Genomic DNA, 25823 nt, shown 5'->3' on the forward strand with positions numbered 1-25823 from the left:
ATTCAGTTTTGAAGTGGTCTGTTGTAGAGAAATAGATAAACAGATACAATGGCTATGGCAGAGCAATCCTTTCAAAATGAAAAACGTATGTCATGCCCCTGCTCGAAATCCTCTAATGGCTTTCTACCAAACTTAGAATAAAACCCAGCATCTTCCCAAAGCCGTGGATGCTGCTTGCTCTGGCCCTCTGCTACCTCTCCGGCCATGACCCCATCCCTCCCGCCCAGGCTTCCCCAGCTACATTAGCCTTCTGGCAGTTCCTTGAACAGACTGAGCATATTTCTGTTTTGGGGCCTATGGCAGAAACAGAGCTGGACCACCAAGATTCCCCTTCAAAGAAAGGAATTTCTGCCCAACCTACAAGAAGCATGGTCAACTTAGAGCTCCAGCATTAGTTTCCTCAAGGTCTACCTTTCCTCACTCAGCTGAGAGCGCTCCGTTCTCAGGACAGTCCCTGGTCAAATGACCAAGCAAAGTTGGGCAGAAAGGCCTGTTCATTTCCTCCTGTGAAATGCGGTATCATCTGTCCTTGCTGTACTGAATTTGACAGGTGCATGCAGGTCTGATGGCTCCTCTGCCCAATCCTATTTCTTTCCTTTCCCTTTCATGGGTGTTACTCCCCAATAAATCCTTTGTTGTTCCAACTCTGTCTCAACATCTGCTTTCTGGAGAATCTGAGATGTGACGGACCTTTGCACTTGCTATTCTCTAGACTTAGAACTCTTTTCCTCCACACATTTGCATGTTTTGCTTACTTCACTCAAATTTCTGCTCAAACACCGCACTCTCAGAGAAATCTTGCCTGTTCATCCGTTCTCAAACAGCACCCCGCTGGATCTCAGTGTGCTTTCGTTTTCTTTATAATACCTACGATTACTTCACTTTACCTGATATGTTTATTTATTGTACTTTCTTTTCCACTAGAAAGTGACCTCAATGAAGGCAGGACTTGTCTGTCTTGTATCTCCTGCCAGAACAGTGGCCGGCATACAGTAGGCACTCACTAAGAATTAGCTGAAGGGTCACACGGGGAAGTGGTGAGGGAGGGAGGAAGAACTCATATACTTAATAATTCATATGATCATTGCAATGGACTGAATGTTTGTGTCCCCCCAAAACTCGTAAGTTGAAATACTAGCCCCCGAAGTTATATTAGGAAGTGGGACCTTTGGGAGGTAGGTAGCTCTTGAAGGTGGAACCTTCACCCTCTTACTTATACATTGTATAAGTACCCTTATACGATGAGCCCCAAAGAACTTCCTTGCCCCCGTTCTGCCATGTGAGGACACAGCAGGGAGTAAGCAGCCCCCAATCCGGAAGAGAACTTCACCAGAATCCAACCATGCTGGCCCTCTGATCTCACATTTCTAGCCTCCAGAACCATAAGAAACAAATTTCTATGGTATATAAGTCTGTGATATTCTATTATAGCAGCCCAAACTTACTAAAATCATTAAAAGAGACCAGAATCTTCAAAGTCAGATAGCTGATTTTTCTCTAACCTGGAGTCTGAATACGGTGGGAAAAGACACAGTTAGGGGCACCTGAATGGCTCAGTTGGTTAAGCATCCAACTCTTGATTTCGGCTCACGTCATGATCTCAGGGTGGTGAGATCGAGCCCTACGTCAGGCTCTGTGCTCAGTGGGAAGTAGGCTTGAGATTCTCTCTCTCCGCCCCTCCCCTGCCCTTGTGTGCTCTCTCTCTAAAATAAATAAGTAAATCTTAAAAAAAAAAAAAGACACAGTTAAAGACACAGTGAAAATGCTCTGCCAAAGAACTCAGTGGGCATTTGGAGATTAAGGTAAGCAGCTAGAATGGAAAGGAAAATCAGACAGAGAGAGGAAGCTGAGGAAAAATGACAGAAGAAAAACTACCTAGGAAAAATTTCCATTAACAAGACAGCTCAAAAAAAAAAAAAAAAACAAGACAGCTCAAAAACCTTTTTTTAATATATTACAAGTGTTATTATTAGATTTTACATAATATGTGGTACCTACCCAAAATTACCAAATTAATCCAGTAAAGCCTAGCACAAACCCAAATACCTTATATGAGTGGTTCTTGGGAAGATTTTTAAAAAGAGGGTGAGTTGGAGCTATGGCAGAGTGAGTAGAATAGGTACACAAGGTAGGACCTGAGTAAAAGTTCCCATTAAACAACCTTTGTCCCTACTATGTGCTAATCATTCTATGAAGATACAACGTGAGAGGCATCATATCCCTTCCTCCTCCTATTTCATGATCTACCGGGGAAAACTGAAAGATACAATTACTATTATGATTAAGAGTACCATCCTAGGTTCAAATTTGGTATTTGGTACTTACGACCTTGTTCTACCTTGATTTCCCCGTAAAAAATTAAATGAAACCTTGCCTTACAAGCATTTAGCCATGGAGCTCAAAAAATGTCAGCTCGTGTCAGTATCATTTCTACCTTCTCCCCAAACTTGTCTTGTGTTTCTTGAATCAGTAAATGGCACTCCTACCCTTGGTTACCCAAGTCAAAAACCCAAACAAAATTCTTGAACCCTCTCTCTTTTTGTGCCCCTTATATTTAATAAAGAACCACTCATTGCATAGTCTTTCTCAAAAATATCTCTTGGCTCGCTTCTCTTCTCTCATCCCCACTGCCACCACTGTAGCTCAGGTCACCATCAACTCTCTCCTGAGTTAGTCTAACAACCTAGTAATTCTTCTGCCAGGCTTCAATCTTGGCTCTCTTCAAAACAATATCCATAGGGGCACCTGGGTAGCTCAGTTGGTTAAGCATACTACTCTTGATCTCAGCTCAGGTCTTGATCTCAGGGTCATGAGCTCAAACCCCTTTGCTGGACTCCACACTGGGCCTGGAGCCTACATTAAAAAGAGAAGAGAAGGGGTGCCTGGGTGGCTCAGTGGGTTAAAGCCTCTGCCTTCGGCTCAGGTCATGATCCCGGGGTCCTGGGATCGAGCCCCACATCGGGCTCTCTTCTCAGCGGGGAGCCTGCTTCCCTTCCTCTCTCCCTTCCTCTCTCTCTGCCTAATTGTGATCTCTGTCTGTCAAATAAGTAAATAAAAAATCTTTAAAGAAAAAAAAGAGGAGAGTAGAGGAGGAACAGAAGAGAAAGAAGAGAACAAAAGAAAGAAAAGGGAAAGAAAAGGCACCCTCCATAGTGCTGCCAGAATTATTTTTCAAAATGTAAATTGGCCCAATCTTTTCAACCATATCTGTTCAACCATATCATTCCTCTCTTCCTTATCTCAGTTAATGGCATCATCAACTGCTCTAAGATAGAATTTAGAACCTTCCCAGGCATGTCTTCGTCACTTCCCACGTTCAATCAGCCATCAATTTTCTGTTAAATCTGCTTGATTCTTCCCCCAGTTCCCTGGTACTGCCTCCGCTCAGGCCTTCATCATTTCTTGTCCCAACTGCCTGCAAAAGCATCTTCACCTATTTCTGCCTAACCTCCGTCCCCACCAATCCACTCTCAACACTGTTTCCAGAGTAATCTTCCAAAATGAAGAACTCATTATGCCACTTTCTTGTTCATTCACACACTCACTCGTGGTCCTTTCCCTCATGAAGCTTACAGTCTATTTTCCTCCTACAACTGCAAACGAGACTATTGTTCATGGTTTCACTCCTGTCCACCTTTTCAATTTCAATCTGCAAAAAAAGAAATGTCTTACCAGTCATAATTCTTTCAAATCGCTCACATTTCCAGGCCGCTGTATGTGCTCTTTCCTCTGACTGTAACAATCCTCTGCCCTGTCTCACCTACGCAAGTCCTTCCATCTTTCCTAAGTCAACATCCTTAGGAGGCATTCCTGCTCATGACAGCATCCTGAGCAAGTCTCTGTCAATAGCACTCTTCTGAATTATGACTTCTAGTCAGTCTTAACTAGATGATAAAGTCTTGAGAAAACAGACTTTCATTCTGTATTTCCAATACCAAACACTAGCACCTGAAATGTAGTATGAACTCAATAAATGTTTATGGAAGGAAGACAGGACAGAATGGAAGAAAAAATGTCCTCACATTTTGCCACAATGTATTAATAGACTGTCATAATGGAACACTGTAAAAAATATTATGTAAGCCCACTGCAGCAATGATAAGTAGGACTTCTTGGCGCCCATGATGGATGCTGCAGTGTTTTATAACCTAATCTCAGAAGCAACATATTATCACTTCTGCCATATGCGATTAGTCACGCAGGCCAACTGGTGCGGAGTTAGGGAGTGTTCACACAAGGGGGTATGAGGAAAAAAGGATCATTACAGCCATCTTGGAAACTGGGCAATATACTCAAAGTGGTTTTAGTTTGTATTTCCACGATGACAAGTGATGTTGAGCACATTTTCATATGCTTATTTGCCATTATCATGTCTTTTTTTTTTTAACTAAACATCTACTTGAAACTTTTGTCCGTTTTTAATTCAGTTCCCTTAATGAGTGTACACACCATGACTTCAAGCACCCTTACCACTTAACACACTGCAACATAAACATCAAGCTTTTGGAGAGGGCTGTCTGTTTTGTCCCCTACAAAATTAAGTTGCCTACCTTCAAATTCATTGCTACCCAACAAGAGTCTCTTCCCAAAACAGCTACTGCAAATCCTCTCCACTCGATAAGACTCCAAATCCCTTTCTTCTCTAGTTTTCATGTCAAATGAGCTTACTGGAAAATTATTCTTTGGGGAAGAATTTTACCAACCCAAGAGAAAATAACGAAAAATACTGATAGTAGTCATTTATACATAAAAGTCCAGCCATATTATCCTATATCAAAATTTGTCAGTCAAGAAGCCTACTTTAGTGTGCTAGCCCTGCCATAACAAAATACCATAGACTAAGGGCCTTAAACAACAGAAATTATTTTGTCACAGTTCTAGAATCTAGAAGTCCAAGATCAAGGTATTAGGAAGTTTATTTTCTCCTCTAGCCTCTTTCCTTCATTTGCAGATTACTACCTCCTTGCTGCCTCTTCTCATGGTCATCCCTCTGTGGAGTACATCCCTGATATCTCTCCTAACCTCTTCCTATAAAGGCACAAGTTAAGGGCACCTGGGTGGCTCAGTAGGTTAAGCATCTGCCTTCGGCTCAGGTCATGATCCTGGAGCCACAGGACTCAGACTTGCAATCAGGCTCCCAGTTCAGTAGGGAGTAGGCTTCCCTCTGAACCTCCCTCCTCTTCTGCTTTCTCTCTCACTCACTCACTCTTGCTCAAATAAATAAAATCTTAAAAAATATATGTTTTTAAAAAAAAGACACCAATCAGCAAAGGCCCACCAGAATGGCCTCATTTTAACTTAAAGTATCTCTTTAAGGGACCTACCTCCAAAAATAGTCGCATTCTGAGGATCAAGGGGTTAGGACTTTAACATATGCATTTGGGGGGACACAATTCAGCCCATAATAAAGCTCTACCAATGCATGCCGTTTCCAAACAGTTCTTTTAATATCCATCTCTTATCATGTAGAACAGCCAAAAATCAGCAAAATATAGGGAAAACTGTATCAAGAAAGAAAGAGACAAAAGCAAACATGAAAAAGAAACTGAGAGAAAAAAAGATATAAGGCAGGTAAAAGAACTTTTTAAAAAACTACCATTATGATTCCATCAATATGACATTCTAGAAAGGCAAAAGATAAAGATAGAAAACATGAAAGAGTTGGGAGAAACTGGGGATGAAGAGAGGGAATGACTGCAAATTTTGAGGGGTAAGGAAAGTGTTCTGTGCCTTAATTATGGTGATGGTTACATGACTCCATACATTTGTCCAAACTCACGGAACTATATACAAAAAAAAATTTTACTGTATGCAAACTTTACCTCCATAAAAAATTATCAACATTATCAGAAATATGAAGAATTTGCACCAATAAAACAAAAAAAGATACTTGTAAAAAATATTTAGAGAATAAAAATATGATCTTAGAGCTTTAAAAAAAGATACAAGAATGAAAATTTAAGAGAAAGGTAGAAAAATAAAAATAAGATGGGACACCTGGGTAGCTCATTTGGTTAAGCAGCAGACTCTTGATTTGGCTCAGGTCATGATCTCAGGGTCCTGTGATTGAGTCCCACTTCAGGCTCCATGCTTTGTAGTGAGTCTGTTTGAGGATTCTCTGCCTCTCTCTCTCTCTCTCTCTCTCTCTGCCCCTCTCCCCACTCACTCTTCCTCTCTCTCTCTCAAATAAATAAATCTTAAAAAAAAAAAAAGATAATCACCCAGACAGAACAAAAAGAAATAATAAAAGTGAAAAGTGGAGAAGAAGGAGGAAAAATAAAGGATCATCCCAGGAATTCTGATAATATAGGCTGCTCAAAGAGTGAACAGCAAAAACACAAAAGAGAACATTAATACACAAATAATTCAGAAAATGTTCACAGAATTGAAGGGTATGAATTTCAAGATTGAAAAGACCCTCTGCATGCCCTGCACAGATTTTAAAAAGGCACACACCACTTTGAAAAGATATATGCACCCCTATATTTACTGCATTATTTACAATAGCCAAGCTATGGAAGCAGCCCCAGTGTCCATCAATAGATAAATAGATAAAGAAAACATGATGCGTGCGCGCGTGCGTGCGCGCACACACACACACACACACACACACACACAGGAATATTACTCTGCCTTGAAAAAAGGATGCAATCATGCCTTTTGCAACAACATGGATAAACCTACAGGGTATTATGCTAAGTGAAATAAGTCAGACAGAAAGACAAATCACGTAAGATTTCACCCATAGATGAATCTGAAAAACAAAACAAATGAATAAACAAACCAAAAGCAGAATCAGACCTATAAATACAAACAGATGGTTGCCAGAGGGGAGAGGGGTAGGAGGATGGGCATAATGGGTAAAGGGGAGCTGGAGATACAGGCTTCCAGTTACAGAATGAATAAGTCATGGGAATTAAAGGTATAGCCTAGGGAATGTAGTCAGTGATACTATAATAGCATTGCATGGTGACACACTTATGATGAATACAACATCAATGTACAGATTTGTCAAATCATTGTATTGTACAACTGAAACTAATGTAACATTCTATATCAACTATACTAAAATTCAAAAAATTAACCAATTTGGGGCTCCTGGATGACTCAGTGGGTTAAGCCTCTGCCTCTGGCTCCTGTCGTGATCTCAGGGTCCTCAGAACAAACCCTCCATCAGGCTCTCTGCTCAGCAGGAAGCCTGCTTCCCTCCTCTCTCTACCTGCCTCTCTGCCTACTTGTGATCTCTGTCTGTCAGATAAATAAATAAAATCTTTGAAAAAATTTACTAATTTAATTAAATTAATAAAAATAAAAGGACACATGCCAAGAATGAATAATTCATGGGAATGAAAGGTACAGCATAGGAAATACAGTAAATGGTGTTTTAACAGCATTGTATGACGGCAGACAGTAGCTACACTTGTGGTGAATATGGCATAACACCCCTGAAACTAATATAACATTGTGTTTCAACTATACTTCAATTAAGAAATTTAAAATTAAAAAAAATAACAAAGTGCTAAAAATTTAAAAAACTAAAAAACTATATTAAAAGACACCCACCGAGACCCATCAATGTAAGAATTTGGAACATTAGATTTTTTTTTCTCTGCCAAAAGAAGATCTGAAAACTTTCTAGGGAGAAAAAAGCATACAAAAAGGATTGGCTAGCAGAATGTCATTGAACTTCTCAACAGTACTGGAAACTAAAACATTAAAATGGAACAAAACCTTAAAATTCCGAGAGGAAAATTTATTTCTCTTTTAAATCTAAACCCAGTCAAGCCATGAGTCTTGTGTGAGGTTAGAAAAAGAATATAGTCAATCAAACAAATGTTCAAAAACTTTGCCTTCCTATCCTTTCTTGGGGAAATGATTTCTAGAGGATATGATCCATCAAAAATAGAATAAGAAATAAGATATGGGGTCAGAAAATGTAGGATCTAAAGGAGAAGAAAGATGAAAGGAATCCTCGGGATGATAATAAAGAAAATACTAACACAATAGCTGAAATATTTATTTATATTTATGGTACAGTTGAGAATGAATTAAGGAAAGATATTGAGAAAGTAAATAAAGAAGCCAGATAAATATTAACACAAGGGAAAAACAAAAAGGTGTGTAAGGGCAACAACGTAATCAAAATATGAAAAATACCTGTATAATCCTAACAATATAACTACTGAACTGGTCTAGCAAAATTTACTATTTGGTAAGATGGAAAGTGTATGTGTAATTGTTGGAATGACAGTAAGACAAAGCTAGTCTTTATCACTACATATAACGCCTAAAAACAAAATCAAGCAGCAGCATCATAATCCTATTAGTTAGAGATCTGGAGGTAAAAACTAAAAGAAACAGCTGAAAGAACCGGATGTTATCTCTGGAAAAAGGAAAAGGGCAGAGAGACGTTAAGAGGCTACTGTTTTTCATAATTAACATTACAGATCTGAAGTATATGTAAAACCTTGATTTTCAAAAATTAAAAAACAAGTAATGTTAAACTGATGAGCAACAGGTGAAGTCTCGTTTCTTTCTGGGATGCCCCTGCAGTGTTTTAACAAATATGGTCACTCTGAAACCTTCCCTGATTCATTATTCACACACACGGCAGCAGCTTCAGAGGGGAAACCACAGTCCATTCACATTATTCGGAAATTCTATATTTGAGAATTCAACTACTCACTGACTCCAAGATCAATACTGCAGGGCTTCTGCACTCGTCCAGAACATGCACAGAAGGCAGAAAAATTTTAGTCACTTGATGTACATGTTCCCAGCTGAAGTCAAAGTAAGCAACACACTGGCCTTCTTGCTTCAGGTCTCACACTGTAAGCACTTGCTTATTTAGTGTCACATTTTCACATTTCGATGTTTTTTTGGTGATCTCACCATTTAAAATGGCCCCCAAGGGGCGAGTGGGTGGCTCAGTCAGTTAAGCATCCGCCTTCAGCTCGGGTCATGATCCCAGGGTCCTGGGATCGAGTACCACATCGGATCCCTGCTCCGTGGAGAGCCTGCTTCTCCCTCTGCCCCCACCCTGCTCAGGCTCTGACTTACTCTCTCAAATAAATAAATAAAATCTTCAAAAAAAAAAAAATGAGCAAGCAGAAGATGAAAATTTTAACAATAAGAAATTTTTTTCTTACCAGATTGGCAAACATTCATAAATTAACACCCAGTATTGGCAAGGATGTGGTGAAATGGGCACTTTCATACACTGTAGAATGTAAATCACTAATGACTCTGTAGCACAGCAATTTAATACTTCCCATAAAAATGGTAAATGTTAAAATCCTTTGACTAGGTTCTCCTGTTGATGGAATATAATTCTCAAAAAGATTCCACAAGTATGCCTAGACATAGGTAAGAAAACATTCACTGCAGAACTTATTTTGATTTTCTGCTATACTTCAGATATCTTCCAATCAGCATTGTTAAAAATAATTCACATACAATAAATTATACAATAATTAAGTTTTGCACCTGACTGGCTCAGTGGGTAGAGCATGTAACTCTTGCTCTCAGAGTCTTGAGTTCATGAGTCCAAGTCCCACTTTGGGGGTAGAGATTACTTAAGACCAAAAAAAAAAAAAAAAAAAAAAAAAAAAAAATTAGTAACAATTAATTCAGTTTTGACAGATACATACACCAGTGAAGTCACCTCCACAATCAGGAAACAGAACTTTCCATCAGCTGAAAGTTTCCTCCAGTCCTTTGCAAACTATCTTTCCCTCCAATCCCAGCCTTAGGAAACTACTGATCTGCTTTCTGTTACTACAATTTAGTTTGCATTTTCTAGAATTTTATGTAAATGAAATCATTTAGTAAGGATTCTTTTGTGTTTGGCTTCTTCCATAAAGTATAATAATTTTGAGATTCATTCATGCTGTTGCTTTTTTTAAGACTTTATTTATTCATTTGAGAGAGGGAGAGACAGGACGAGCAGGAGGAGGGGCAGAGGACCAAGAGTCGGCTGCTTAACTGATCAAGCCACCCAGGTGCCCCTGTTGTTGGATTTTTATAAGCGAGTAGTATTCTACTATATTTGTTATCCATTCAACTATTGATGGACATTGAGTTGTTTCCATTTTTAGGCAAGAGTGAATTAAGCTGCTATGAACATTCATGTACAAGTCTTTGTGTGAACATGATTTAATTTTTCTTGAGTAAATACCTGGTGGAATGGCTGAGTAATATGGTGAGTGTATCTTTAACTTTCTAAGAAACTGCCAAACAGATCTCCCAAGTGGTTATACAACAGTGCATGAGAGTTCTAGATGCTCCCCGTCCTCACAACACTGGGAATTGTTATTCTTTTTAATGTTAGTCATTCTAATGGGTAGATAATGTTTCTTGTTGTGGTTTCAATTTGCATTTCTCTGATGAATAATGTCGAACATCTTTTCATGTAATAATTGGTCATTCATATATCTTCTTTTGTGAATTGCCCCTCTAAGTTTAATACTGAAGAAAAATATTAAAAGCAATACAAAAATTGAACAAGAGGTGAAATGTTAAATAAGCACTCGCACATTGTTACAACACACTCTCAAGTAGATACTAAGAAAAATGAAACATATTTATATATCCTGACATGAAAGTTGACCCAAGATACAGTTCTAAGTTAAAAAAATAAAATAAAATTATAGAATAGGATGTATAATATAATCCTATTTTGTTAATACATAAATACATATATTTAAATATATAATAACATTAAGAATGTATATTGGTAGGGGCACCTGGGTTACTCAGCCAGTTAAGCAACCAACTCTTGATTTCGGCTCAGGTCATGATCTCAGGGTCATGATAGAGGACCAGTGTGGAGCCTGCTTAAGATTCTCTCTGTCCCTCTCCCACCCACGGCTCATGCATATGTGAGCTCTCTCTCTCTCTCTCTCTCCCTAAATAAAAATAATAATAATAAATGTTGGTAGTTGTAGGAGCATTCATAAAATTCTATCAGTGGTTAAATCTTGGGGAAGGAATTTATTGAGAACTTTTACCAGCTAAATTATATATTTCTACAATTTTGCTTATTGTGATTATGTTTCTAATCAGCAAAAAAAAAAAAGACAAAAAGCAAAAAATGAAAACATAAAAAATCCACAAAATTAGAAAAATACTTTCAACAATAAAAAACATAAAAAGACCTCAGATATGAGAAGATATTTTGACATTAGGAATGAATAAACAAGTAATTCTTCTTGTTGCATAGATCTCCAAAAGTACTGGTCATCTGTACTCAGATCTCTTTTCAGGGCCCCTGTTTTATTTGAAATGATGCATGAAATACATTTAGGGGTCTCTTCATCCCATAAAGCTCATTTCATTCCAAATCTAGTAAAGGAAGTCTACATTTCATGACCAATGCCATCTCACAGCCATAATAAATTAGTAAAACTTTGTTTAGTGAAGCAAAAACTTCACAAAAAACTAAACTCACAAAAAACTAAACTCACTTTACACCAGGCAATAGAATTTTACTTGTATTATTTGAGAAGACAGATAATACAAGTAAATAATACAAGGTAACTACCAGACAGAACTTCCAGAGCACATTGAAGTCAAATCACTGAATGAGTTTTACACAGTGAAGAGCATGAATGCTGGAGACTGACTGGATTCAATTTTCTGCCCCAGCACTTACTCCCCACTGGCCTTCAAGATAACTTCACTTCTCTGAACTTCTCTGAACTAACCTCATTTGAAACACCTAAATCATAGAGTTTGCAAGGATTAAATGAGATGTTGTATATAAAGTGTTCAGCACACTTTTTGGCATATGATAACTGCCTACTAAAAGTTTCCGTTTGTCATTATTATCACTATCATACATGTATTATATATAGTCACACCACCTATTAAAGTAAATAACTTATTCCAAATGTTAAAACAAGATAAGAAAAACACGGGGCACCTGGGCAGCTCAGTGGGTTGGGCCTCTGCCTTTGGCTCGGGTCATGATCTCGGGGTCATGGGATCGAGCCCTGCATTGGGCTCTCTGCTCAGCGGGGAGCCTGCTTTACCCTCTCTCTCTCTCTCACTCATTCTCTCTGCCTGCCTTTCTTCCTACTTGTGATCTCTGTCAAATGAATGGATACAATCTTTAAAAAGAAAGAAAGAAAGAAGGACACATGATTGTTTGAAGGAACAGAAATAAACATGACTCTCAATACCCTGTACTTAAGAAGGATATCTACACACCCATATTTTGCCAGTTTGTGAAAGACAAGAATAAGCTGGATGGGAATAAAGGGTGATTATAAGAGGAAAAACAGTTGGAAAGGGCATCAGTTGTTAATTTGTTGTGATCTATTGAGCAGCTTGTATACCGCTCTATTTTATTTAGCCTCTAGGAGTAAAAGCTATTATAAGGATACAGCTGAGTAATCATGCAAAGAAGTATAATTATAATGAAGGCACCATCAATTCTATGCTTGCCAGAGCTGCTTCTAAGTCTCCCCTGGTATTTGGCCCTAAGGTTTCCAGGACACAGACAAACTTGAGCAGCACTAGAGTAGACATAATTGACAGATGCCCACCTAAGTGGCTCATCTGTGTGACAGCATCCCTCCCCACTGTACTAGCGAACATTGAAAAAGAAAAAAGAAAAAAAAAAAACAAGTCATAAAACAAACTGATCAAATATTATGTCAAATAGAACATGTAATATACACTAAAAGGATTTTTCAATTTGATATTTTACAGAGAACTTAACTACCAGAACTTAGGAGTAAGAAAGCAGGAGATGGACATCTTCTCAAAGCATGTTCTCCAAATCTGCTGAAGCTTTATTTAGGATAGTTAGCAGGATGTTTTCTCTCTAGCATGGGTTAGAAGTCTTGGAAAAAAGCTCTGTTCCTAACAGTATAGTTTGACAGGTAACTGTAGGAGTTTAGAGTACTTTAAAAATTAGTATCCACTGAAGACATTCCAAGGAAAGAAGAATTTCAGAGCTGCAAAAAGGTGGAGTGGGAGTGATGCTCAAGTTGCAAGGCAATCACACAGAGACCACCAGAGAGTAGTTGGGTGGGTAATTACTTACAATAATTTATAGCTGACATCCTATTTCTTAACAATTGTCCTTCACCCGTAAGAACTCCACTATTACTGTGGGATTTGCAATCAGACAGGTTTTGGAACTGTTGGATGCCACTATTTTAAGGAAAACTTGAGGAGTTTATAGGAAGAATGATGTAAAAAGATCAGAAAGGGGGCTTTTGAGTCATGAGCAAAGCATGCACAGCCAAAATACAAGTCAGCACCAATCCAAAATCCCTCTGTTCTTCCACACTTCCCAGCTTTTTCTTGCAGTTAGATTGGGGTCCAATAACGGGGGTCTGGCCAATGAAATGAACAGGCACAAGTAACAAAAGCCATTTTAGACCCGACCCTTAAAAATACCGCATGAAATCCTCCGGGCTTCTCTTCTCACACTACAGTGACCTTGGAGGCTGCAAGTTACAAAGAGTGAAGTTAGACGTCCAAAAAAGATGTTTTTATTGTATTAAGCCATGAAGATCCTGGGCTAATTTGTACTGCAGCACAACCAAGCCTACCGTGAGTAGAGATCTCAGCATTGGAGAAAAATGGTAGCCTCTAGGCAATGTCACAGCATCAAAGCTAACAACTGATAAGTCCATTTCAGGGGAATTGTTTTACTGTCCCTTGAGATATGGGGAGACTTTCTACAAGATACATGAATCATTTTAAAGAAATCAAGTTCCGGGTTTTCAACTTCCATACATATTCTTGCCTAAAATTAATCAGCCTACAACTAAGCCTTCTTTCACAACCCTTCTGCCCACTGGGCTAAAGAAAAGCATATTCCCCACACATCTCAGATCTTACTCTCACTTTAGTTATTATAAAATGTATTTTAAGGGATAAAAATTTTTAAATACCAACTTATATGCAAGGGATTGTTTCTTCAGTCCTTTAGGAGATGGACCACTACTACAGATTGGTATGTGGAAAGGTGGAACACTATCAATTTATAGACCACGTAAATCAATTTAGAGTTAGAGAATTTATAACCAAAAGTCAGAAAGCCAGAGGAAAAAAAAAGTCAATGTTCAGGACTCATTAATGCGCCATCCTGAAGTTAACTACTCAGATGATCAAAGTGGCTGAACCAGGAACTAGTGGAGCAAATGATAGTTACTAACTACTGACTATGAGTGCTCACAAACCCCAGGCGCTCCTTGAACTCAACGTTGTTGTTGTGGCTGTCCTCTGTGAGAAGACTAACCAAACGTAAGTTCTTTGCACAAATTAGAAAAAGGCATCTCCTTCTAGAGAACTGGCAAAACAGGGCTCCCTCTAGGTTGTTCATGAAACACTATCATTATGTGTTGATAGTATTGAGGGAAATTATAATTTAATCACAGCAAAGAAGAAAATGTGTGTGCAAGGAGGCGGGGGGGATTTTGCAGTGTTAGACTGTGAATAAGATGAGCTCTCTTTTGACACAAAAAAAGGTATTGAGTCCTATTTTACAGAACACTGCAAATATTTAACTAAGAGGAATAGTGGGGAAGGGGAGGCATAGGAAGGCACAGCCTGGAAAAAGTGTGTTGGGTGGATATACACATGAAAAAGAATATGTTTTACAATTTGATTTGTTTTTTGGTTTTTTTAAAGATTTTATTTATTTATTTGACAGATAGAAATCACAAGTAGGCAGAGGGGCAGGCAGAGAGAGAGGAGGAAGCAGGCCCCTTGCCAAGCAGAGAGCCCGATATGGGGCTCGATCCCAGGACCCTGGGACCATGACCTGAGCCGAAGGCAGAGGCTTTAACTCAGAGTCACCCAGGTGCCCCTGATTTGTTTTTAACAGCTTCCAGTGGGTAATTCTGAAGAGCAGAAGAGAGGTCTAGAATTTAGGGTGCTTCCATGTGAGGGTCTATGAAACCCTCCCAGAAACTTCAAGTAGTAAAGATAAAAATTATTCTTCAAGGATTTAGAGTTTTGGGGGATGGAAAAGGGAAAGCAAAGAACATGTTTGCAAGTACAGAGGCAGGCCCTGCATGTGTTCATGTTACAAACTCTTCAATACTGTTAATACCAATTATCGAAGTGTCCATATATACTGGCACCAACAGTATATGAAAATGGTATATATTCTCCATCATCTTCCATGACCCTGGATATGATCTCTTGTTTTTATGGGATTTTTTTTTACTTGTTGCAAATTTGACAGTTAAAAATTTGCATGTCACTGTCATTTTAATTTGCATTTAATGACTTCTGAAATCAAATTCTGAAAGTTTTTCATATACGCTCATTTCATGTCTTCTCTTATAAATTATTATAAATTCTCTTGTAAATTATCTTGCCCCATATTGCTAAGGTGCATTTGTCTTATTACTGATTTGTATGGATTCTTTCTGAAGAAAGAATATTAACTTTTTATCATTCATATTTTGTGAAAATAACTTTTCCCTATCTCGTTTGCTTTCTGAGTTATATTGGAATTTCGCTTTCAAAAAAATCATTTTACTTTCCGCCTCTGGTACTGTATCAGGATTCCTCAAGACTACCCACAATTCCAGGTTACCTGAGTGGCTCAGTCTTAAGCGTCTGCCTTAAGGCCAAGATCGCACAGTCCTGAGATACAGCCCAACATCAAGGCTCCCTGCCCAGTGGCAGCCTGCTTTCTCCCTCTCCCACTCCCTCTGCTTGTGTTCCCTCTCTCACTGTGTCTCTGTCAAATAAATAAATAAAATCTTTAATTAAAAAAAAAAGACTACCCACGCTTCCAGTGATTTGCTAAAAGGATTCACAGGACTCAGCATATAGTTGTATTTGTGACTAAAGTTTATTGCAGCAAAATGATATATTACAGGATCAGCAAGGGAAAAAGACAGGCACAGTCTGGAAAAATCCATGCACAGGCTTCTTATGTTCTCTTCCTTCTGTGAGGGGCCACACCAAGCAGTTTCTTTCTCCAGAAACAAACAAACAAAAAGGCAACATGTCCAATGCTTCTGCTCAGGGAAATCTTATAAAAAAACTCAGAATCTAAGGTTTTTACTGAGCGCTATTCACATAGACATGCTCTGCTTCCCAGTCTTTCCAGACTCAGAGGAAAAGCAGTTTCATGATAAATCACAAGGACTGTACAAACCATCTAGGCACCCTTATTAATTAGGAAGCAGTTCAAGTGCCAAGTTTCCAGATGCCACCCAAGGGCTAAACTTCTAAGATGGTCCTTCTATAGACAGCAGCCTGAGGGCTGCCAGGGTGGCTTAGTCGATTAAGTGTCCAACTCTCGATTTCGGCTCAGGTCATGATCTCAGAGTCCTAAGATCGCGCCCTGCATCAAGCTCCATGATGGGCCAGGAGACTGCTTGAGACTCTTTCTCTCCCTCTGTTCTTCCCAGTTTCTCTCTCAAAAAATAAATATGTTAACTCTTCTGCACAGGTACCATGTTTTCCCAAACCTAGATCACCTAAATTCTCATGTATAGCTGGGTTTTCCATTTAAAAAGCTTCTATTTTATTTAAAGACTAAAACTATCTAAGGCTTATTTTTTTCTATTTAAATATTAAAAGTTGCTTCTTGGATAAGCAATTAATATTTTTTCTTGCTTTCTATTTTCTTAAACACTTCAGGTTACCTACAAAATGTCTGTATTTTTATAATTGGAAAAATACAAAAATACAACTTCCAGTGAAAATAAAATTTTATTTTCTAATTTCAAAATAAAAATTTGTGTCTCAAAAACAATAATTATACTCTTAGGTTCTCCATCATATTGAAGCATTCTGTCTGCAATTTTATTCGCAATGAAAATTTTTATAAGTGTGAGTTAATGCTTTAACACCTGTGTTACCCCTGAGTAAAGAATATTAGTCTACAGAACGTCTGCCTTCAGCTCAGGTTATGATCCTGGGATCCTGGGATCCCTGCTCAGTGGGGAGACTGCTTCTCCTTCTCCTGCTCCCCCTGCTTGGGCTCACTCTGGCTCTGTCTGTTAAATAAGTAAAATCTTTAAAAATATATATTTAAGGGGCCCTGGGTGGCTCAGTTGTTAAGTGTCTGCCTTTGGCTCAGGTCATGATCCCAGGGTACTGGGATAAACCTCACATCCTGCTCCCTGCTTAACGGGGGCTTGCTTCTCCCTCTCCCACTCCCCCTGCTTGTGTCCCCTCTCTCACTGTCTCTCTCTCTCTCTCTCTGTGTCAAATAAATAAATATTTTAAATATATAGGTATTTTTTTAAAAAGAATATTAGTCTACAAATAAGTAATTATGTAAAAAAAACAGTTCACCCATGCGTGACTACCACAGACAATACATACATGCTTAGAGTTGAAAAGAAGATGATCATCAGTAAAGTTTGGCTCTCAGAGACTCCTGAGAACAAGTTGCTTCTAATACTTGCTTTATCACTGAAAATATTACATAGGTAATAGTTAAGTGATCCACTGTGTTCAGTATAGACCTAACCCTATAAATGACTGAATTAATCACATCCCAGAAATACACTGACGTTTTTACTACTAGAAGTCTTTAACATGAAACAGCTAATAACAGGACCTCTATAAGAAAAATGGAAATAATCTGAAAGTTTCAGTAAATACCAAGGTAAATATTATATTTTATATTCTAAGTATACATATAAACATTTCTATACATATAAATTATTAAATATACTCTCCTGTAAAACAAAATGTCTTATGTCAAAAACATGTTTTTAATATTTACATGTATGCATTTACAAGGTTCTGGAGTAGAGATCAGAGTTATTATTACTTACACCAGAAAATGTATACCACTTTTCCCACACCTAATATGTCACAGGCATCCTATAGCGAGCCAGTTGGGTAGGCCTGTACATACAGGGGTTGAATTACAGGGAAGGGCCCCAAAACTATCATAGTTGCCCAACTGCTACTTTCCCAGAGAAAGGCAGAAAAAAAGCTAATCTTCCAAATGTAAGCAAATTCTCCCTAGAAAAGGGAAGGTCTCAGAGTTCTTACCCTTTGGAATGTAAATAAATGTCTCCGGAGAGATTAACTTCACCGGGTTTACAATCTCAATCTTGAATGTGTCTCTGGCTCTGAGTTTTATAACCCTTTGAAAAAAGAAACAAACTTCCTGGGCATTCTCTAACAATCTAATCTCTTAACAATCTTTTAACTTCTAAGTCTTGCCCTTTAACCCAAGTTCTAGTTTTCTTGGCTTACAAAGCTGTGACCATACAGAAACATAAAAATATACACTTCCTGATTAATATACAGTAAAATGAACCAAAACATTTATATTTGCAGCCCTTGTTAATATTTGACACCTCCTAAAATATTGGCTTTCACACCATTTCTGGAGAGCCCTAGGGAATTCCTCGGAGTTGCCCCAGAAGCCTCTTTTAGGGGGGCATTTAGAGGTGCAGAGTGAGCACAGCTCTGAAACCCCAATTCCTGCTTCAAATACATCCCAACTGCTCTCAAATTTTGGGCTTCCAATAATGTTTTTTGAAGATAAGGCTCTACCAAAAAATATATATATATATATATATTTGAAATCCCCTTGGCAGGGGGGTACCCACCAAAAAATCCTGGGCAACCTAAATAAAAATCCTGTCTTATAGAAACAGACATGGTTTCATTTATGTTTACACTTAAATTTTCTTGGTGTGGTGCTCGTATTTGCATTAATGTGAAACCTAATGAAACACAGAACACCACAAAGTTAACCAATTATTTCTGGGGCTCCAGATATAGTTCACAGGTACTCAGAAAGTTCTTGATGTTCTGCTTGTTGATGTCCTATGTATTCAATGCCCCTTGAAAAAAAGTACCTAAACACGAGTAGTGTCTTCCATGAAAGCACTGCCCTATCCAGTATCCTGTTTTCTATTACTGATCCTCCCTAAACAATGCTGTAATTCTCTTTTGGGAGGAACCAAACCTCTGCTGCTCACAAAAATAAGTGCCCTTTTCTCTTCACAGGACTCAGAGTTCAAGGAACAGCCAACCATACTCTCATATCCACCATCCCAGTTCCTCACTTTTCTACTTCCAGGTAACCCAACATAAAACTTCCTCCCCCTCCCTTCACCTCTCTTCCCCTGCACTCACCACCATACAAATAAACTGAATACAAATAGATTCCTCAGACCCACCAGTTCAGGCGCCAGATTGCAATTCCCATGCTAACACATGGGAAGATTCTAGCGACATTTATAAAAATTCAATATTATGGTTATACGTGCTAATCTCTAAATCTAAAATAATATGCTATACAGCACTTCCAAAATTTACAATGTTTCTCTATTGCATTTTTTTTATGATTTTGTTTATTTATTTGAGAGAGAGAGCAGAAACAGGGGGAGCAGCCGAGAGAGAGGGAGAAGCAGACTCCCCGCTGAGCAGGGAAATTGATGGTGGGTTTGATTCCAGGACCCTGGAATCATGACCTGACCGTAAGGCAGATGCTTAACTGACTGAGCCACCAGGCACCCCTATCTATTGCATTTTTCAAAGGTTAGACTGGGTGGCTCGGTCGACTGGGCATCTGCCTTCAATTCAGGTCACGATCCCAGGGTCCTGGATGGTGCCCTGTGTCAGGCTCCCTGATTAGTAGGGAGTCTGTTGCTCCCTCTGACCCTCCCCCCAGCTCAGGCTTTTGGTAGCACCCGCACAGACACGCGTGCACTCCCTGTCTCTCAAATAAATAAAAATCTTAAAAAAAAAAAAAAAGGACAGACTTATTGTCAATTCATATCTCTTTACTTAGGGGGAAAAAATCTCCTGGGATTCAAGAAGCCTGAGTTCTGGTTCCACCTCTGCTTGTTACGTGAACTTAAGCAAGTAACTTAACTTCTTTTGGCCTATTTCTCATCTCTAAAAGGGCAAACTGCCTATTCTCAGAAGTGATCCAAGTGGGATTCGGAGTTTTCATATAATTATTAACTCTCCTGGGATGCCTGGGTGGCTCAGACGGTTTGCCGTCTTACTTGGCACAGGCCTTGATCTCAGGTTCCTGGGATAGAGCCCTGCACCAGGCTCCCTGATCAGTGGGGAATTTGCTTCTCCCTCTGACCCTCCCCCACTGTCGTGTTTTCTCTCTCACTCTCTCTCAAATAAATAAAATCTTAAAAAATAATAATAATAACTAACTCTCAACACTTACATATCCCTGCAAACCTGATGAAGGGTACACTGTTAGCTACCTGTCAAAAATTCTGCACTGTACTTCTTTCCTTCCCCCATTTCTAATGGAAGTTCCTGTGTGTAGAAGACAGCAAGATATCACTACAAGAAAGAACATTCTAGAAGTGTAGGCCAAGTAAAAAACAACATACTGTATTTTAATCAATTCTGCAAATCAGTTGCCAGTTATTAAAAAAAAATTAACAAAGGTAATTTTGGTCCCCATCGCCTTCATTTTTCTGCCCTCTCTACCCAAAAAAGAGTGGTTGATGATATGAAAGGCAAGACAAGTGAGAATCTCTGAACCATCATGATGTGACCGACCCCATGGTTCATTCAATAAATATTTGAGTGCCCAGTTAACCAGGCATTAAGCTAAGCACCAAAGACAACGCCCAAAGGCTAAATTTTGGGGCGACATAGAGAAATACAGACTGAAGTGGGTCATCTGGGGTCCTCAGGCCCTAACTGCATCACTACGCCTTGAAGGCACGATCCTGACTTGACTGACTCTACAACTGTGTCAAAGGGAGAAATGAGGGGAACAGAATTCCCTCGGAATCACCGAAAGCCACTGGCGCCTCCACGCTTGGAGGGGGATGCAAGCTGAGAACACATCCACCTCAGCTGGCCTTGTCCCCGAGCAATTGTGTCACAGAGACAGCGAGGAGCGGCTCCCCGCCCCCTGGGCTGTGATCTCAGGAGCCCCAAAGTTCTTCAGGATTCTGCTTCCCACAAGCTGAGTCCACGGGTCACGCGGGACCATCGTTCCCAAACTCCGAGGGAGGCAACAAAGTTCTACAAAACGGCAATAACTTCAAACCACATCTCAATGAAATTCTGGGACAGGTGTCTGGTACCAAAGCGTGTTTTATTAGACATCAGGTGTCATGCTTGCATTAGCACATTTGTCTTCATAACCAAAAGTCTGTGAAACAGTCAAGATTTCCAGAGCTTGGTCAAACTCAGCCTCCGTGCGCCGGGGCCACCTCCCTTCCCGCCCCTGTGTCACAGAACCAGGAAGGAGTCCAGTTCGACCTCAGTTACCACGGCCTCTCCCCCCGCCCCGCAGAGCTGTACGCGGAAATCCTTTCTGAAAGGCGGCCGGGTGGACCTGCTCAAACTGAGTTAAACTCGGGACGCGGGGCAGGGTAGGGGTACGGGGCAGAGGCGAGCCCAGGACGACCGCGCTGGGGCGCGAGCTCTCCGCCCCCGGCCCGGACGCCGAGCAGGGTGATCCCGGGGCGGCCGAGGTGCGGGGCCAGGCCGGCCGCGGAGCCACCGAGCGAGGGCCCCGAGAGGCGGGAAAGGCCAGAGGCTGGGCTGTGGGGGCAGGAGACGCTTCGGGAAAGCGCGGGTGCTCGCCCCACGGCGCCGCCGGAGGGGGACACCGGGGCCGGAGTCCCCTTCGCCGCCCGGACCGCGTCTCGGAGGGTACCTGACTGCGGGCGGCCGGTCCACAAACCCCTCCCGCCGCCCGGGCCGAAGAGAAGGCCGGTTCTCCGCAGAGCCGCGACCCTTGCCAGCGTCGCCAGCATCCCGCGCCTCTCCGAGAGCCTAGGTGCCGGCGTGAGGAAAGAGTGCAACGCGCGCGCCGCCAGCGGCCCGCCGCCACTGGGGGCGCCCTTGAACAAACCAGGCCCCGCCCTCCTCCCGCCTAGTGGGCGGGGCCTCGCCGGGCAGTGCTTGCGCGGTTAGTGCTTTCCGGGCGGTACCTTCCAGTTGGTGCAGTGGTTTGATTAGTCGGTCCTGAGCAGGCGGCGCAAGGCCGTAAATGCCTTTGCTGGAGCTGAGTGTTCGGCTTTTGTCCTTTTTCTTTCTCTTGCCTTTATTTAAATCTGCTTGATCTCTACCCAATTCAGCAACCCACTTCTAACGTGCGCCTGCCAGAACCTTTGTGAGGCCGGAACCAATATGCTGTGCCTCTATGGCGGCCGGAGGACTGTTTTGGCAAGGACCACCAAGTCTGTGAGAAGGGTTGGTCGGGACAGTTCCGGCGGGAGAAGGCGGCAGTGAGGTCTTCGTCTTCGTCTCCTGAGATGCACCGACAGAATTTTCGACCCCCGACTCCTCCCTACCCCGGCGCGGGTGTAGGAGGTTGGGGTAGCGGGAGCAGCTTCCGGGGTACCCCGGGCGGAGGCGGACCGCGGCCGTCCTCCCCTCGGGACGGGTACGGGAGTCCGCACCACACGCCGCCGTACGGGCCCCGGTCTAGGCCCTACGGGAGCAGCCACTCTCCGCGACACGGCGGCAGCTTCCCGGGGGGCCGATTCGGGTCTCCGTCCCCTGGCGGCTACCCTGGCTCCTACTCCAAGTCCCCCGCGGGGTCCCAGCAGCAATTCGGCTACTCCCCAGGGCAGCAGCAGACCCACCCCCAGGTAATAATAGCCAGCGTTTGCCGAGCTCTTACTGTATGGCAGGCATGGTACTAATAATAATCCCTTCACATGGATTATTTTGTCTGATCCTCTATGAGGTGAGATACTATTGTTGGCCCTGTTTTGCAGATGAGTAAACTGAGGCTGAGAGAGAAGTTAAGTAACTTACGGCAGGTGACATTAGGTAGCGGAGCTGTGCTTTCTGTTTCTAGAGCCTTCCCGCTTTGAACTAGTACACTGCCGTCCCTAATTCCTGTCCTTGCCAGGGATCGTGCCAGTTCGTCTGAGTAAATTACTCTCCGAGGGGTAAAACGAATGAATTCCCAGCGTATAGGGTTATAGACTGGTGCCGTCTTCCCACTACTGGCACACATTTTGGCGTGGGCGGGGTGGGAGAGAGAAGGTGGTGGGAGGGGAGCTTCAGACTGCACTGGGTTCTGCTCCAAGTCTTCTAGGGAAAAATCGGTGATTTTTGGAAACTGCCCGTTCCTCTCAGTGAGCACAGGAGACCGAGGGAGTGTTTCTGGCGTGCCTAGGATTCATGTGATTTAAAACTTAAACGGTTTCTGCTTTTCGTTGTGCTAAACCAACCCTACCCCTTTTGAGTCTGGAGCTAAGTAGATAAAATTTCATAGGATGGAATTTTGAAGCTGCAGGGTTAAAGCACAGTTTGTTATTTCATCACCAGTTGTCCTGCAGAGTTACTACAGTAGAAATCAAAAAGTATTTGAGCTGACGAATGGAGTTATTAATAAACAAATATGTCAAATTGGCTTAAATACTTTTACAAACAAAAACACTAGATTAAAAGGACTTTGCAGTTGAACATGCTTGGGTTCAAAATAACTTTTAACTAGCAGTGTGATCCCCACTAGCTTTAAAAAAAAAAAATTGCCAATTATCTCTACAAAACATTTTTTTAACTGATGATTTTTTTTCTAAAGGGTTCTCCAAGGACATCTACACCATTTGGATCAGGGCGTGGTAGAGAAAAAAGAATGTCTAATGAGTTGGAAAATTATTTCAAGCCTTCAATGCTTGAAGACCCTTGGGCTGGCCTAGAACCAGTATCTGTAGTGGATATTAACCAACAATACAGCAATACTCAAACATTCACAGGCAAAAAAGGAAGATACTTTTGTTAACATTTCTGAAATTCACCCGGAAGCTTCATGTGTCAGGAACATCTTGGACAAAACTTTTACTCCTGTAATTAAGTTGAAGCCTAAGATGGTGACTTTGAATAATTAGCTGAGTCTTCTTGGTATTTTTCATCTTATCAAGTATTATTGAGATTAGAGAAGACATACAGTAGAGTAATTTGCAATATTTAGCTCTTTGGAAGTGCCTACCACATTTTAGAAGATTCAGTTTCCAAATATTTAACGTTCATGGTTATATAATGGACATTTGTCTTTCAGTGGTTTTCCAGTGTTTTAAAATAAAACATTTTGTCTTTCTAGATATATTGTGGTTTTGTCGTATGCTAAAGAAGTAGAATTATTAAAGTATTGCCTGTAATCACTTGCTTAGCATTCGTAGGTAAATATTTTGCATACTACTTTTGAAAATGAAATAAACCATCCTTAGAGATACAGACAGTTCTGTATTTGTTCACAGGGAAAGAGGGTGAATGAAGAGAACAGAAAAGAATTCTATTCATATTTATTATAACCATTGTTCTTTGTGCATATTTTATGTAATGCTTTTGTAAATGCATTGAAACTTGAAAGTCACAGAAACCCACTTAAAGGGTATTTATACTTTTTATACTCATTTAACTGGAAAAGGCAATGATAGATCATAGCTAGATTAAAGTGTTCTGTATCTGAATTTCTCAACATCTCTCAATATTTTGGAGTCATTTTCTCTTGAGCCAAGGAAGATGGGTACCAGCATTCTGAAATCACTTCCTTTGTGAAGAGAACATCTCCCAACACTGTCCATCCCAAGAAAGACAGATTTGTCCTGCCTGGATCATGTTCCTGTATTCCTGAACCAATAATGGCCCAAGAAATGAGACCTAATTAGCTTGAGCTATGAACCTCCCCTATAATAAGAAGGGCTCCATAATCTTCAGCCCGACTAGGCCTACCTGGATTAGAAAAGTTGTTTTCCAAAGGAAGGGATGCTACATGTGTATACCTAAATTAACTATTTCTCCCCAAATATTTTAGCAAAACTAAATCTTCTAACATTCAGGCTTTTTAGATATTTTGATATCACAACATGATGAAGATAAAGGTAGTTAAAATCTCTTTAAACATTCCTAAAAAGAAACATCTAAAAATGAAATGGCCACACAACCTATTTGAGCCATACTCAGTTTCTTACCTCTTGGGTCTCAGAGGCAAAGAAGAAAAGGAGAGGGAAAGAGTTTAGACTAATAGAAGCTCCACAACAGCCAGGACTATTTGTGCCAATTAAAAGCTGGATGAGTTATTTAACTTCTCTATGCCTCAATTTTTTCATATGTAAAATGAAAATAGTACCCATGTCATAGAGGTGTTGTGTTTGAGGATTAAAAGGGTTTATATGTGTGCAACTCTTAGGCCAGAGCCTGGCACATAGTAAGCACTCAATAAATGGTAGCTATTACTTTCTCATTCACCCCTATAGAGCCTCAGCTGCTAGAATGATGTCTGGGGAAATAGTAGGTGCTTAATAAATATTTGGTGAATGAATGCAAGCATTCTGATTATAACTACTGTATTGCTCTGCCTTGTCTCCTGTTATAAAAGGAATAGTAAATTAGTCATTTTCCCCAGTATTTTAAAGGAAATGTCTTTTTTCTCTAACGTCTTTCCCAGATGATTTGAGGTCATGAAGTGTGATGAAAATTAGAGCAAATGGAATACTTTTGTAAACCTTTTAATGAATTTTATAGGTAAGAAATATCATCTTTAGGAAATGGCATTTGGAAATAATTATTAAACCACCTCTTAGAGATCACTGGGTTATTGGCAAAGATGAAAAAGGAAGTCAGAAAGGATTTTGTGCCATTATATTCATTGTATTCATAACGTATTTGGAAGATACACAAATTGTAACAGTTCTAATGGTTTACGTGCATTTTATTTCACTGTAAGTATAATATTAAATATTTAGTTAAATGTAAAATTTCTTTTTTGCTAAGTCACCAACATCCACTTCAGAGCCGAGCTTTTCTGACTTTCCTGAGAGAAACTTTTGTCCTCAGGAAAGGCGCATTACAGTTTGGCTCTAGTTGGTAGTGTATTCAGTTAACAAAATTCTTGCGACATTGATAATTTGGTTTGT

General features: G+C 40.4%; 2 protein-coding genes across 7 annotated transcripts in view; one reads left to right on the top strand and one right to left on the bottom strand.

Annotated features, from left to right (window-relative positions):
* SUGCT (succinyl-CoA:glutarate-CoA transferase) overlaps positions 1 to 21804 on the bottom strand; it is a 793120-nt gene extending 771316 nt beyond the window's left edge. For all 6 annotated transcript variants that reach the window (XM_046021135.1, XM_046021134.1, XM_046021133.1 and 3 more), the window contains exon 1: positions 21605 to 21804. In XM_046021135.1, coding sequence (XP_045877091.1) covers positions 21605 to 21704 — 100 coding nt within the window. In that variant the 5' untranslated portion in view covers positions 21705 to 21804. The remainder of the gene's footprint in view (positions 1 to 21604) is intronic.
* Positions 21805 to 22079: 275 nt separating this feature from the next.
* On the top strand, positions 22080 to 24377 carry LOC123951966 (M-phase specific PLK1 interacting protein). The gene is made up of 2 exons (XM_046021138.1): positions 22080 to 22544; positions 23489 to 24377. Exons 1-2 carry the CDS (start codon positions 22206 to 22208, stop codon positions 23687 to 23689), a joined length of 540 nt encoding a protein of 179 aa, XP_045877094.1. The 5' UTR covers positions 22080 to 22205; the 3' UTR covers positions 23690 to 24377.
* Positions 24378 to 25823: the final 1446 nt, after the last annotated feature.

Source organism: Meles meles, chromosome 10 (genome assembly GCF_922984935.1).
Source record: "Meles meles chromosome 10, mMelMel3.1 paternal haplotype, whole genome shotgun sequence".
NCBI classification, from domain to species: Eukaryota; Metazoa; Chordata; class Mammalia; order Carnivora; family Mustelidae; genus Meles; species Meles meles.